Source organism: Sorex fumeus, unplaced genomic scaffold (assembly GCF_029834395.1).
Source record: "Sorex fumeus unplaced genomic scaffold, SorFum_2.1 ptg000054l, whole genome shotgun sequence".
Taxonomy (NCBI): Eukaryota; Metazoa; Chordata; class Mammalia; order Eulipotyphla; family Soricidae; genus Sorex; species Sorex fumeus.
This window is the reverse complement of record NW_026606111.1, coordinates 39,778,322-39,794,228: the sequence shown is the minus strand read 5'-3', so window position 1 is coordinate 39,794,228 and position 15,907 is coordinate 39,778,322. Positions and strand designations below refer to the sequence as shown.

At 35.7% G+C, this 15,907-nt stretch overlaps 1 protein-coding gene across 1 annotated transcript in view; it reads left to right on the top strand.

The window, feature by feature from the left end:
• Positions 1–15,907, top strand: part of TBC1D32 (TBC1 domain family member 32) — a 332,745-nt gene that overhangs the window by 302,112 nt on the left and 14,726 nt on the right. The window contains exons 30-32 of the mRNA XM_056125154.1: positions 1,870–2,024; positions 9,271–9,411; positions 15,501–15,689. Coding sequence (XP_055981129.1) covers positions 1,870–2,024; positions 9,271–9,411; positions 15,501–15,689 — 485 coding nt within the window. The remainder of the gene's footprint in view (positions 1–1,869; positions 2,025–9,270; positions 9,412–15,500; positions 15,690–15,907) is intronic.

Here is a 15,907-nt window from a genome sequence, read left to right as displayed (position 1 = left end):
CACATGCAGAAACTTAAGATTAGATTCCTGTTTGAATCTATAAAGAAAATTTAACACAAAATGTATTAAGGGATTTTTATATTAAATTCCAAAACATAAAATGCATGGGAAAAAATACCTCAGACATGTAATTGGATACACTAAGGGTAAATAAAAGCAAGAATAAACAAATGGGACTGCATCACATTTAAAACTCTCTACACAGTGAAATAAACTCACACAAATATAATGAACCAGCTTAGCAGTTGGGATAAAATATTTGCACGTCATTTGCCTGACATATGACTGATAACCAGCGTACACAAGGAACACACACACACACACACACACACACACACACACACACACACTCAAAATAAGCAATCCAATCACAAAAATGGGAAAAGACCTGAGAAACCAAAGACTATATTTAACCAGATTGTCCACTGATACATGGATGTTCAACATCAGTTCTTATTAAAAAATGCAAATAACAACTTAAAAGATTGAAACAACAAATGTCATGGATTTGGAAAGAGAAAGTGCAGTGTGCACTGTTAGTGGGAATACAGATTGGCTTAACCTCTACTCAAAATTGTATGAAGTTTTCTTAAAATGGAAATACCATAGATCTTAGCCAGTAGGTACTTCTGGACTTATTTTCAGAGGAATAAGAATATATTAATTTCAAAGGCATTTTATACCCCTCTGTTCTTATCCGCATTACTCACAGTAACCAGGAGATGGAATCCATCTAAATGAAGATGTGTGAATAAATTAGATGCGGTGTATACTAAGAGAAATCCTATTCTGCCATTAAAACAATGAAATTGTATCATTTGGGATTAAATTAAGTTTTGGTGATTATTCTACATTAAGTAAGTCGGAGGGAAAGACGGTTACTCAGATGTGAAGCGAGAATAGCTAAAGCAAACTGGTCAGACTCAAAAAAAATTAACTTGTAAACTATGGAGTTTCCTGGAGGCAAAGAAGTGTGTGGAAATTTGGAGAGAGGATTTGTTTTGATAGGTAAAGTAAGCCCTACGCCCTGCAACTCTGTACTGTTGTCAACCAATGATAATAAAAATGTCAAAATTATCCAAGTGAAATTGGAGGACTATCTCTGACCAAAGTAAATCTAAACATAATAGTTATTTAGCTAAATTAAATGGCAACAGTTATTACATATTTACAGAACTATCAGAGTTTTAAAAATAGCTTTGGTGAATTCAAAATAAGACTGTTTCTTTTTTTTTTTTAAGCCTCTTGTTATTACTTTATTTGAATGGTTGTCTTTTAGGAATAGGGCTTAATTTGAAGAAAAACTATACATAACATTTGTATTTTTTTAAGCATAGAATGTATGATTTTTAAATTACTACTTTTGCTAGTGATTTAGCAGACAACCTGAACCTAATGGTACTGTTTTGCCAGGACTTCGGCAATCATGTTTCTTGAAAGTGAACAGACTTTCCTCTAGTTGCTTGTACCACTGACTACCACTTGGACAGATAAGCAAATAATACAAATAATACATTAATACAGTTAAAAGTGATTATTTTTGTTAAGAAAGCTTGATTTTTTCTTCAGTAACTTACAAATTAGTAAAGACAAATTGAGGTCTAAGTGGTATTTCTGTCTCTTCTCTCATTGAGAGAGATCCTGCAAAGAAATATTCATGGCATTCTTACTTTCATCTTGTAAGCCAAAAATTTGTTTTGTTTTGTTTAGGGACTACACTTGGTGGTGCTAAGGGTTTACTTCTGGCAGAACGCAGAGGACTAGTGGGCTGCTGGTTTGCCCGGGTACTAAGCAAGTAAACTATCCTCTGTACTAGCACTCTGGCCCTAAGTCAGAATTTTGTAAAAACTCCTTAACTATGGTTTTCAGTCTGTCTTCAGGGGAGTTATCCTGGCCATGACTGGTTTGTGTCTTCTTTGTTCATAATAATGTTGGGGAACAAAGAGAAAACATTCAGATTTCTTCAGCAGTTCTCCAGGCTTCTGACCTCTGCATTTCTTTGGTTGCCAAGACTACATATTTCTGTAAGATATTATATTCTAATTGTTAGAGTTTTAAGTTTTAGGAAAGTTGTGGTTAAATTTGCTGAGATCATTTCATTTTATTTGTGAATGCTTTATAATAATTTGTCCATTTTTTACCTGCATCCTTTTCACTAATTCTCTTGAAAATACAGATTTGACATTTTCCTAAATACTTTATTTATTTATTTATTTATTTTTATTTATTCCTAAAATACTTTGTGCCTTAATGACAACTGAAGGAAGGTCAATAATAATAGATGCATCATTAACATTTAAATTAATGTAGTAAATCATAAAATGTTTTACAAGAACTATAAATTGAAGATTTTGTAATATTTTTCCCTTAAAAAAATCTGTATTTACTGTAGGGGTGTAGCTTAGTGGTAGAACCTTGTGTCCAAACTCTAGCACCGAAAAAAAGGAAAAACAAAACACAAAGAATCAACTGTTTAAATTAAAACTAAAAGGACTAGAGAAATAAGACAGTGGGTAAGGCACTTGCGTTGAACATGGCTGACTCACGTAGGGTTCAGTCCCCAGCATCCATATCGTCCCTTAGTGTAGAGCCAAGAATAAGCCCTGAGCAATGCCAGGTGTGGCACCCAAACAAACAAAAACCAAAATTTAAAGCAACTAATTTATTAGGTAAGAATTTAACATGCTCAGTAGAGAAATATCAGCCTTTATTTACTACTTGGAAGCAATTAATGAGTTTTATTAAATTCCTTTTGTTGTTGTTTTGGAGGCTCTCCCAAAGGTGCTCAGGGCTTATTCCTGGCTATGTGTTCAGGGATCACTCCATTGGGACTTGTGGGAATTGGGGGATCATATAGGGTGCCCAGGATTGAACCCAGGTCTGCCGTGTATAAGGTAAGCTCCTTACCAGCTGATTCAGGTATTTAAAATTTTTTATTTTATTGTACCTTTGGTAAAATGTTTGCAATCGTGTTAAATTATATAGTATTTATATACAAAAGTTTTAAACGCACCACCACAAAAATGCCCACAACCCTCCACCACTGTCCCTGTGTCACTTCTTGATTGGTTTTCATTCCCACCTCCTTGCCCTCCCCACCCAAAATCCTCTGCTTAGTAATCCATTTTGTTATCTAAAATACTCTATTATTTTTAGAGTCACCTATAACTTGGTCTTCATTCCCGCCTCCATCCCACCCCCAATTCTCTCTTCACAATCTAAAATACTTTGTCTTTAAGATAGTATCTTGAAGAGATTTTACTAATTCTGTGAGATCTCAGAGTTTGATTTATAGGTAAGTCTTTAAATTTGTTGATGCTTCTGTATTTTGTTTTACTTATTTGCTTACGGTCATTTGGGGAAAATATTTGCAATATTAGCTATATTAGTTCTCCTAAACCTTTTCACTGATATGTTGCATATGAACAATGAAATCATGTGGTTCTCATTGATAAGTTATGGTTTCCAGGTATTATAGATATTATAATAAATGACACATTTATTACATGATTCATGGTTTAATAGTTATTTTACTTCTATTTTTACATTCATTTGCTGGCATGAATTATTTGTCATATGGAAAACAATATTAAAAAATAAGTACTAAAATGTTATTTTATTCTTGAAATAGCTCTTTTTCATTCCTGAGTTAAATTTTCTATCACTTTTAAATTAGCATAATGAAAAAATTTACTGATACAATAGGACGAAGCAAGCAGGGGAGAAAAAGTCAATGTATTTTTTCTTAAATCAGTGGATCTATATCAGTTATTTTGTAAATGAGCAATTCTTAAAATTATATATGAAGATTTTTCATGTATTTTCACTTTTATTTACAAAGAAAGTACTATATTGTTGTATTGGAATTTTGAGGGGGAGGTGATAAATAAGGAATAATTTTAAATCCATCACATTTTTATTTCAACTATTTTTAAAAAAGATATCTACATTCTAGCATTTTGACTATCCTACTTTTTTTTTGCTCAAATGACAGTAACAATATGTTCTGATAGCATTTCTTTCTCTAAAATTTAAATCAGGCAGGACTCTAGAAACTCAGATTTCATTAGATTTGCAATTTTGATACTATCATTTTAAGTGGAATGTAGAGGGGCCGGAGAGACAGTACAATGGGTAGGACATTTGCCTTGCATGAAGCTAGCATGGTCTCAATCCTTATCACAGCTAGATATGGTCCCAAATCATCCTCTCAACCACCAAATAAAAAATAAATATGGAACATAGATTATGAATTAAATAGAGTAACAGTTACTTGAGGTTCTTCAAATTGATTCTTAATGAAAGGCTTGAGACCTTTCTTTTTTCTTAAAAGAAATTGATGTGGGTATATCATCAACAAAGACTTATATAGTGCTTTTCTTAGTATACAGAGTATACCGAGCATACCAAGTTGAATATTTATTATCAGCAGTTTGTTTTAAAATTTATTTTTAGAATAAATAGCATTTTGCTGAGATCCTCTCTAGGATTCTATGGGGTACTCATAACTAAATATAGTTACAAATGTCAGCAGTTTAAATATTTTTGATTTAATAGTTGAGTATTTGTGTCTTTTTCGACAGTTATTAGCATCTATTTAACAATATCTTCAGGTGTTATTTTAAAGGTGATGTATTTTTTGTTTTGTTTTGTTTTGTTTCCACTCCATTTAGTCTAAAGCATTGTTCTCACAGATTCTCTGCAGGATTATAAATAAGCAAATATGCAATTATGGTAGCATGGTTTACTGTTAGTTATTAATAGCATAGACTTCTCTACTTTATTTAGGTCACCCTTAATCTCTTAGCCCCACATTCTTTGACCTCATTAACCTTGTTGTATTTCTCTCTATTTCCATGGTTCATTTAATTTGTACTGTGCTGCTTAATTTATCTACATATTATTAAGACACTTAGATATCAGCAAACTGAGGACCCGATTTTGTTTAGTTCATCCCAAACTGTGGCCAATAGTATTTATTTAACAAAGTATGTAGAGTGGAGGTTAATCATTGGATAGAAATATATAAGGAGTAGTAGACCCATACTACTTTAGAAAACATATTCAAAAGGTATTAGAGCCTCAGTTGTTTAAAAAAAAAAATTGCATTGCATGGTTTTAAAAATTGTCCTAAGGCATTTTTTTCTATAGTACATAATAATGCCCCACTTTACACCCCCCAGTAGGAAAACTCCAGATCCTTTTTGGGGGTTATAATCTCAGATGCATTGCAAGGCAGGAGGATCACTTTTCTATCTGTGCTCTTATAGAAGGTAGATTTCTTAACACTTCTTAAATTATTACCATTACTCATACGAAATGAAAATTGAAAGCATATCATTTGAAGATATTTATATTCTGAATTTTGTTTAAAGTTGTCTTTTTAAAAGAGTTGCCATAATTGTAGAGAGTTATGACTAAGCAAAATACACAAAACACTAAAAGTATAAAATATGTGCTTTATACTCTGATAATTCAAAAGACCTTTTTATTTATATGGCAAAAATTGTCACTACTGACCAGATTTTATGAAAGCCATTCCATTTACTGTAAATTAGTAGTGAGAAGGCAATTAATTGGCAATAAAACTTTATTATAAGACAGTTTACTGTGGTTGCAGTGTGTAATTACAATATTCTTGCCATTTGATCGGTAATTTGTTAAGTAGCTAGCTCCTCTATGTGAGGTTTGGTGCTAGGAAGTCTGTTAGTAGTCAGAAAGTATTGAGTAATTTTTTATACTCAATAGAGTAGAAACTATAAAAAAATTGAAGAGTTTTGTTTTATCTTCTGAATCTATTATAATAAAGACTTGTTTATGGATAAAATTAATTAGTCTGTTGTCTCTATTAAAAAGTATGATCCAAATATTAAGTACAGCATAACATAGGTACTATTTAAGAAATATTTCCTACATGTACATTTTTATGCTATCATTATGTTTATTAAGAAAATTTTACTCAATTATTCATTAAAAATCAAAATGTGTATGTAAATTTTGATTTTTTACTGTTATACATGTTTATTAGATTTTTTAAATTATACTCTACATGTAGTTATTAACAAAATGCATTGTGTGCAAAAACTGTGAATCAAAGGACAATAATTCTTGTCAGTTCATGTTATTTTTAGCCATTCGGTGAAAAGTTAATTTTTTTCTTGTTTCTTCTTAAGACTCATCGGAAGTTGACTACTGTTGATTTAATCTGCCATGACTATCTTTAGTCATCATATGACAACTTACATATAGTTAAATAAAGTTAATTACATATAGTTAATTTTTGTGTATGTATTGTATGATATTTACTTAAGAACCTGTCTTAAATATATAGGTATTATATGTTGTATATTTTATACAGTGGTGAGTTACTATATATGATGGTGAAAATAAGAAAGGAAGACAACAACAAAAAAACCTCAACTTATCGGGTGCCAGAAAGATAGTATAAACAGTAAAGCTCTTGCCTTGCATGTGGCTAACTTGGGTTCCATTCTTGGCATTCCATATGGTTCACCCTACCCCATTGGGAATAATCTCTGAACTCAGAGCCAGGTAAGCCCTGAGTACCACTGGGTGTGACCCAGAATTCAAAATACTTCACAGATTTTGTTACATAACTAAAATCCAAATCCTTAAAAGTTTTGAATAAAGGGAAAGAAATCCTTATTTTAAATCATGACTTTGTTATTTGTCATTTTTATTTCTTTCAGTTTAAAAGTATCAACTGTAATGTCAGAGAGATAGTTAAATGAGCTGGTGCTCATGTTTTGACTTGCCTTGGGTTTGATCTCCTCTATAGGATAGTCCCTGAGCACCTCTAAGAATGACCCAATTTCTTCCCAAGCATTCTTTATATTTTTTGGTTTGATTTTGTGTGGGGGCCATACCTGATGGTGTTCAGGGTTTATTCCTGGCTCTATGTTCATCACTCTTAATAAGGCTGGAGTCAATACAAGGTGCTGGGGATCGAACCCTGTTTGGCATAATGCAAGGAAAGCATCCTACCCACTGTACTGTCTCTCTAGCACCTCCTTCCCCCCTCAAACTTCTTACAGGATTACCCTGAGTCCCGCCCCCTCCTCCCCCCCCCCCCCCCCGCCAATTACCAACACCCGGCATTTGCCTTGTGCACACCCAGCCCAGCAGAGCCGGGTTCAATTTCTCCACCCCTCTCGGAGAGCCGGGCAAGCTACCGAGAGTATCTCACCTACACGACAAAGCCTGGTAAGCTATCTGTGATGTCAAACACAGGAAAAACAAGTCTCAAAAATGGAGATGTTTCTGGACCCACTCGAACAAATTGATGAACAATGGGAGGACAGTGACAGTGACAGAGCTATACCAAACTGTTCTTACTCGGATCACATATGTGGGGGTTCAGGGTCCACATGGCGTGTTGAAGATTCAGCCCTGGTCTGGCACATGCAAGACTACACAATCGTGCCACCCTCTCACATTTTTTAAATGATTTTAGTTTATCTTTTTCTGATTTAGGGTCATGCCTGACAAGCTCAGGGTTTACTCTTAAGATTTTTGCTCATGGGTCACTCCTGGTGGTTCTCATCTCAGGAGACTATCTGTGGTACAGGGGATATAACTAGGTCTGCTGCTTTTTTTTTTTTTCAATTCAGTCACCATGAGGTACAGTTAAAATCTTTCATGTTTGAGGTTCACGCTTAAAAGGAAAATTTCCAAGTAAATAACATAGATTACATTTTAAAAACATGTCTTTATTATGTATTTTTCATATGTAACTAATATAAGTCCTCTGCTTCTTTCGGAGAGCCCGGCAAGCTACCGAGATTATCTTGCCCGCATGGCAAAGCCGGGCAAGCTACCCGTGATGTATTCGATATGCCAAACACAGTAACAACAAATCTTACAATGTTACTGGGCCCGTTCGAGCAAATTGATGAACAGTGTGAGGACAGTGCGACAGTGCAACAGTGCTACTAATATAAGCATTAATTTTATTGTATAGAATATAGTCAATAGATAATTTTTTCTTGGACAAAATTTATGTTTATTCTTATTCATATCAATGTTATTGCAATTAAAAATGGTTTTATTGTCACTGTCACTGTCCTCCCGTTGTTCATCGATTTGCTCGAGCGGGCCCAGTAACATCTCCATTGGAGACTTTGTTGTTACTGTGTTTGGCATATCGAATACATCACGGGTAGCTTGCCAGGCTCTGCCGTGCAAGCCAGATACTCTCAGTAGCTTGCCGGATTTTATAGTAAATCATTAAAAATTTATGAGGCTATATTTTGCCTAAGATATAAATTTAAAATTAGCCCACTTTATGAAGAAATTGTTGAAAAGGCTAGGTTTGTAAATGTATCAATGTGTACATATGCAGTCACTAATAGATATAAAATTTAATATATAGATGACCTGAGAACTTTAGAAGGAATGCATTATGTGTTCTCCCTTCAACCCTCCCGCTTGATTTTTATAGAAGTAGTTCTTGGAGAGCTTCTCATTTCAGTTCATTGTAATTCAGGTTTAGAAATGAGTTACTTAACATTACAACTTAGAAAATAGGAACTAGGGATCAGTGATGGGATATTATATGCCTGAAACCCAGCAATGAATAACTTTGTAAATCATAGTGCTTTAATAAAATTCACAAGAAAGGAAAAGGGAATTAAGCAACTATTCTTAAGAATTAACTTCCTAGGGGCAAGATCCATAGTCATCTTGTTGGACTTTTGCAATTAGCCAACCTGGAGTTAATCCTCAGGTTCTATTCCCAGATCTCCATATGGTCCCCCAAGCCCACCAGGAATGATTCCTGAGCACAGGGCTGGAAGTAAGCCCTAAGCACTGCCAAAAACAACAAAAAAGAATTAATAACCTGAAACATTTTATACAATATAGAATTATTGATCAAAGCCAAGGATACTAAGCATATTGAAATACACTTGGGGTTACTATCTAAAACATTTTCATGTACTCTGCCATGCATTTATTCATTTTTATGAAATATCTTTCCATTATTCTACAAGGAATTAAAGTTATCAAAGTTATAAGTTATAAAGTATTAACTTTGTTCCAGAGTCTTGGAAATTATATCATGGTGTTTGTTTTTTCTCTGGTGTTTTAAACATGTTTTTTAAATTTAAATAATTGTAATATTTTCAGTTCTTATGCCATCACATTAATAATGAAAAAGCAACTTAGAAAAAGAAAAACTAGGTAAGTTTATTTGATTATTTTTAAATTAATCTCATATTCATTAATTTTATTAATTCTCTTTTTATGCAGAAATACCTACCTACTGATATCATAAAATCTGGCATCCACCCTGTATACTTTTGCAGCACTCATTATATTGAAATGCTACTAAAGGCAGAAGTGCCACTTGTGTTTTCAGCTTTTCATATGTCTGGTTTTGCACCATCTCAGGTAATATACAGGAAGTATTATTCCTTTAACTTCCAAATCTTGATGTTTTTAAAGAAAATTCCATTTCCATCAAACATAGGAGATGCACTTCAATTAATAAAATAATTTATGTACATATTTATAACTTCATGTTAGTACATATCTGTGACTTTTTAGTGACAGGCGCTCACACATTTACTTGCGGTGCTTACTGGGGTTTCATACTTCATTTTTGGTGCTTACACATTCTGTGTGCAATGAGCAGAGATCACATTTTGTGTGATTCTGCCACCAGAATCTCACTTAGCACCTACTCATTCATCTTCCGGGTCAGGATCAAACTTGCAGCTTCATCTCTGCAAAGCAGGCACTCTCCACTGAGCTATCCCTTGGTCCCTTACTACTGCATTATTTCTGAGTGATAATTTTGTGTTTCCTAAGTTATCCATTGTAAAACATCTTTTCGAAATGGCTCCCTATGTGAGCCAATCATTTTGTGCTATAAGAACTTTTTCACTTTTTGTTGATATTTGTCATTTTGTCACTATAAAATATGAAAAAATTAAGTAATTAAATGTTTTTATGGTTTAAGTAATGATATGAATTAAAATTTTGTATTTCAAAGCTTATTTACTCTGACCTATGTCGGAGATTTTGAAGTTGTATATTTCGAGATATTGAAGTATTAGTTGATTTATGAAAGATCTGAAGTGAAAATAATAAGACAACTTGATTACCCCCCAAAAAATGCAGTCAGATATGTAGATTTTTATTAGAACTTCTTCGTTAGGCGGATGATATCTTGGGTCACACCCAAAAATACTCAGGGCTTACTCCCGACTCTGTGCCCAGGGATTATTCCTAATAGTGCTCAGAACCATTTATAGTGTCAGGAATTTGAACCATATTCGGTTACTTGCAAGACAGCCTGTATTCTTTCTCCAGTCCTGATTAGAATTCCTTTTAAATGCCATATCAAGTGAAGTTAAGTCAGAGGTAGACAGACAAATTTTAGATGAGCTCACTCACTTGTAGTAATTTTGGTTCAGCCAGGTAACCATAAATAATTGCTTTGTTTTTAATATTAAGTTTAATTCAGTAGGTCACAGGGGGCAGGGCAGAGACAGTGACAAGAATCAGATTTTAGTGCAAGTGAACTACTACAGAGCCACACCTCCAACTCCACATTTTAATAAAATATAAGTGCCATACTTTTCAAAGTGTAACTCTTCCCTTAAGTGTAAGCTCCACAAGAGCAGGATTAAACATCTTTTGTTGGGGGATTGGAGAAATAGTAAAGCGGGTCGGACACATGCCTGTATGTGACCCACCGTGGGTTTGATCTCCAAAACACTTTATGGCCCCTGAGCTCCACCAGGAGTGATCCCTGGGCACAGAGCCAGGTGTGGCCTAGAAAACAAAACAAAACAAAAAAGTATTTTGTTCACTTAAAAATTATCACATTGTGTGATGAGACCAAAATGATAGTGCAGTGTGTTAGGTGCTTGCTTTGCATGCTGCCAATCTAGATTTGATCCCCTGTACCCCATATGGTCCCCTGAGCACCACCAGGAATTATCTCTTGAGTGTAAAGCCAAGAGTAAGCTCTAAGAACAGCCAGGTGTGGCCTCAAAAACCCTAATAAATAAATAAATAAATTATTATAGTGTGTGTTGTATATTATATTCTCAGTAAATCACGATGAATCACGACCATCCTGTTATTCGTCAATTGCCTCAAGCAGGCCCCAGTAACGTCTCCTTCATTCTAGCCCTGAGATTTTTAAGAAAGTGCTATATTCAAGGCTCTTTAGGAGAATGAGAACCATCATTGTTACTGGTATTTGGCATATTGGGTATGCCATGGGGAGTTTGCCAGACTCTGCCGTGTGGGCAGGTTACATTCAGTAGCCTGCCAATTTGTCCAAAGTAGGAATGAGATAATAAGATGTCATAATAAGATGTCATAATAAGGTTCCGGGAGCTGGTTTTTATAGTCTCTGAGTCTTGGCCATTGATGGGATTACACGGCTCCAGGGGGCCAGTTGGTGGGTGTGACCCCTGCCTACTGGAATTCGGAGGATCTGGGTGGAGGATCCAGCCCCGATCTGGGTGGAGGATCAGCCCCAATCCGAATAGGCTTGGAGATCTGAGCCCCGGGACCCGCTTGCCTTTGTTCCCCTGCCGGTACCTTCAGGTATGCGGAGAGTGGACTCAGCATGGTGGTGGCTGGTCCTGGAGGTCTTCGGCTGCCAGAGCCCTGGTCGGGGCGGGGAGGAAAGCTCAACCCGCTCCCCTTCAAGGGGCCCCGTTGAGGACAGCCAGGCGCGGGGGCAGGAGACTGCAGTAAATAATGATTTAAAAATTTACCTTTGTTTTGGAGTAGCATGTAGAATTTTATGTATTTTCCTTCTAAATTTCTCACTTGTAGAAGACATTCTTTTTTCTCCATTTAAAGACAAGAGACTTGCATATTGGAAGCATGCTTGAATGAAAGTGAAAAATGTCAAAAGAATTTCAATCACATTAAAAATTTTAATACAGGAATAAGAGCAGTTGTAGAGTGGGTAGGGCACTTTCCTTGAACGGAGCATGAGTTCCCATCCCCAGCACCTCAAGTGGTCCCCTAAGTGCCAGCAGGAGTGATCCCTGAATGCAGAGTCAGTAGTAAGCCATGAGCACAGCTAGGTTTGGCGCCCACCACAAAAACTGTCACTGTCCTCTCATTGTTCGTCAGTTTTGCTCGAGCGGGCCCAGTAACACCCCAAAACAAAAAACTAAATAAAAATAAAAATTGTAATAAAGAGGCAATTGCAGATTCTGGTATAATTTCCTTTACATCAAGATGGGAAAAGTTGAACTAACATATAAATTATTTCTACATATATTCCAACTTCAAATAAATAAGTATGTATGTGTGTGTTTGTGTGTGTGAACCATATAAAGTTGCTAGGTTTTAAAGAGCAAAATGAAGGGCCAGAGCATTAGTATAATCGCGGGTTTATCTTGCACATGGTCTACCAAGGTTCTGATTCCTGGCACTCCATTTGGTTCCCCAAGCCTGCCAGGAATGATCCCTGAGTGCAGAGCCAGGAGTGAGCCCTGAGCACCACCAGCCTCCCCTCCTCCCACACCCCTATAAGATTAAAAACACAAGTGCAAAATGACCACCAACTGTTTCAACCTGTAGAGCAGGGAGGCCAGCTAAGGAGAACCGGGACAAGAAGTGGGACACATTTGTCTTTGTTGTCTTGCTATTCAACCCTGAAACAAGTGAACTGTTTTCTTTGCAAGAATCATTCTTATTACCTTCCATTCTTCAAGTATCCCTTTCCTCTTTCATCCATAAATTATAATCATCATCAATGCCTTAAATTGATTGGCATAAATAGGTGGAACTGGAATGAGAGAAAGGGGGAGACAGAGAAAGACAGACAGACAGACACAGACAGAACGAGGACCCTGGCAGTAGTGAATTCAAGAAATTAAAAGTATTGCCTCTCATCAAAGAACCACTGATTAGAATCAGCAGTCTAATCAAGTAGACACAGAAAACATGTTTCCACAGTTCAGTAGAGTCATGATAGAGAGATTTTTAGGGAATAAGGGAAGTTTAGTAATGAACTCTGCAAGCCAGCCTGCCCCTCCAGGTCAAGGTCAGGGAAAAGAAACTGATCAGTTTCTTTTCAAGTTTCCAGGTAAACAGGAAACTTGATACCTTAGAAAATTTAATTTGTTCTGCTTTTGATAAACACTGGGTATTCAGAGATAAATTCTAATTCAATTGTAAATTAACTTATAGACTTTATAAGAAGATTTTGGAAATTTTAGAAAAGAATATAATTCTAGTACAGGAAATAAGCATTTATTTAAATACTCAAATACCTGCAAGCAGAATTATAATTTAAAAATGAAGAATATATTTGGCCATATATAGTTGGCATGACTGGAGCGATAGCACAGTGGGCGTTTGCCTTGCATGTGGCTGACCCAGGTTTGATTCCTCCATCCCTCTCTAAAAGCAGAGCAAGCTACCGAGAGTACCCCGCCTGCACAGCAGAGCCTGGCAAGCTACCCCTGGTATATTCAGTATGCCAAACAAAGTAACAACAAATCTCACAATGGAGACGTTGCTGGGCCTGCTCGAACAAATCGATGAACAACAGTACTACAGCACTGTAGCACTGTCCTGTTGTTCATCAGTTTGCTCGATCGGGCACCAGTAACATTTCCATTGTGAGACTTGTTGTTACTGTGTTTGGCATATCGAATACATTACAGGTAGCTTGCCAGGCTTTGCTGTGTGGGCGAGATACTCTCAGTAGCTTGCTGGGCTCTCCAAGAGGGGCAGAAGAATCGGAACTGGCTTGGCTGGCCCACCGCACAACACAAATGCCCTATCCTGTGCTATCGTTCCAGCTCAATGGGCATCATCAATAATAGTAAATATCCAGATCACAAAATCACAAATCATCCTGTTATTCGTCGATTGTCTCGAGCAAGCCCCAGTAACGTCTCCTTCATCCTAGCCCTGAGATTATATTCAAGGCTCTTTAGGAGAATGAGACCCATCATTGTTACTGGTATTTGGCATATTGGGTACGCCACGGGGAGTTTGCCAGATTCTGCCGTGTGGGCAGGCTACATTTGGTAGCCTGCCAGTTTGTCCAAAGTAGGAATGAGATAATAAGATGATTAAACATCCAGAGGATATGAAAAATATACTCATATTGGCTGAAGTTAAAAGGTTAATGGTATGTCCACATACAAATTACATGGAAAGTAAAAATTCAGTGATGATCTTGTTTTTAAATTAATTGTGCCCCTATACCCAAGAATTCATAGGTTGAAGTTCTAAACCAACTCTGGAACCTGAGACTGATTGATTTTGAAAATGAGGTGGGTCATTAGATTGGGCATGTGTCCTAGCAGAGGCAGATTTGGACATGGACTTTTACAGGGTGAAAGGTAATTTTAAAACTATAAACAAAAATTAAAATGCTGTGGAGTAATTGTATTAGATTGCTAGGATTGCTTGAAACAGTAAGAATGCTTTTCTTTCAGCTTCTGAGTTCAGAGGCCAGATTCAGAGTGAGATCATAAAGTCTTCCTCGAGGCACTAGGGAAGAATTTCCTCTAGACAAAGGCAATTTTTTTCCTCTCTTCTAATTTTCTTAGTTGTTTTTGTGTTGTGGATTTATTCCTCTAATTTTCTGTCTTCAAGTAATATTCTCCATGTCTTTTCAGCATCTTTCTTCTCTGTGTGTCTGTGTCTGTTCAAATTTCCCTTTTTGTATAACAGCAGTTAAATAGGAATGGGATTGACTCTAGTGACCTCACTGGAGCCTGGTTTCCTTTGTAAAGAACTCTATTTTCAATACTGATACATTCACAGGTATTGGGGGTTATGACTTTGACTTATGGAGGGGGGGAGAGAAAATGATGTCTAATATTAATATACCAAAATGTTACTGTGATAATATGTGTCATTGTTATTGTTTCTTTTCCCCTAATTTTTTTTCTGGTTTTGGTGCAGTTGAATTGCATTGCTTTCATAATCAAAACAAATGTTATACAAAAAGATAATCTTTGTAAAATGTCTCATTTTTCAATTATTCTTTAAATTAGCTCCTAGTTTTATGTTACATAATTCTGTTTGGTTTAAATTGTTTTCTGATTCTGAAAGAGTCCACTTGCATTAATGTAGCATTTAGCAATCTGTCATCTGCATAATTGTACATCTGTGAATATAGGTAGGATAGAAAAAATTTCCATCTCTGAATTTAAATAATCTCTTAGTATTTGTTATCTGTAGAGAAGAGACTTGTGTTATGAGTTAGAGGATGATAAAATGAATGAAGATACTATTTATCAGTAAGTATTAAAGCAGTATGAACAACATTGGTAACCTGGAATCTTGAATCCTAAGGCCATGAAAATTTTCTCACACGTTTAGCAAATAGGTAAAACATCTTTGTTAGCCTTGTATAAAAAAGGTCTATTTTTACTAAATGCTAAGCTCTTCATTTGTTTTCTGTGAATTACCAGTTGCTGCTTGTTAAGTCAAATAGGTTTATAATAAACTTCTGAAAAAATTGACTTCTTTTCTAGATATGTCTACAATGGATAACTCAGTGTTTCTGGAATTATTTAGATTGGATGGAAATATGCCATTATATTGCTACTTGTGTTTTCCTTGGCCCTGATTATCAGGTGTACATCTGTATAGCTATATTCAGACATCTACAACAGGACATTCTACAGCACACCCAGACTCAGGATCTTCAGGTTTTCTTAAAAGTAAGTATCGTTTTGTTTTGTTTTTTATCTAAGAAGAAATATTAGTTGAGTTAATAGCTAACTTTGCTAGATCATGTACTGCTTACTGTCACAAACTTTTCTATATACTCATCCAATCCTAAAATCAATATTGAGAGGTAGGTACTGTTATCATCTTCATCCTTATTAAACTGTAGCTCTTTTAACCAACATATATTTATACACACACACACACACAC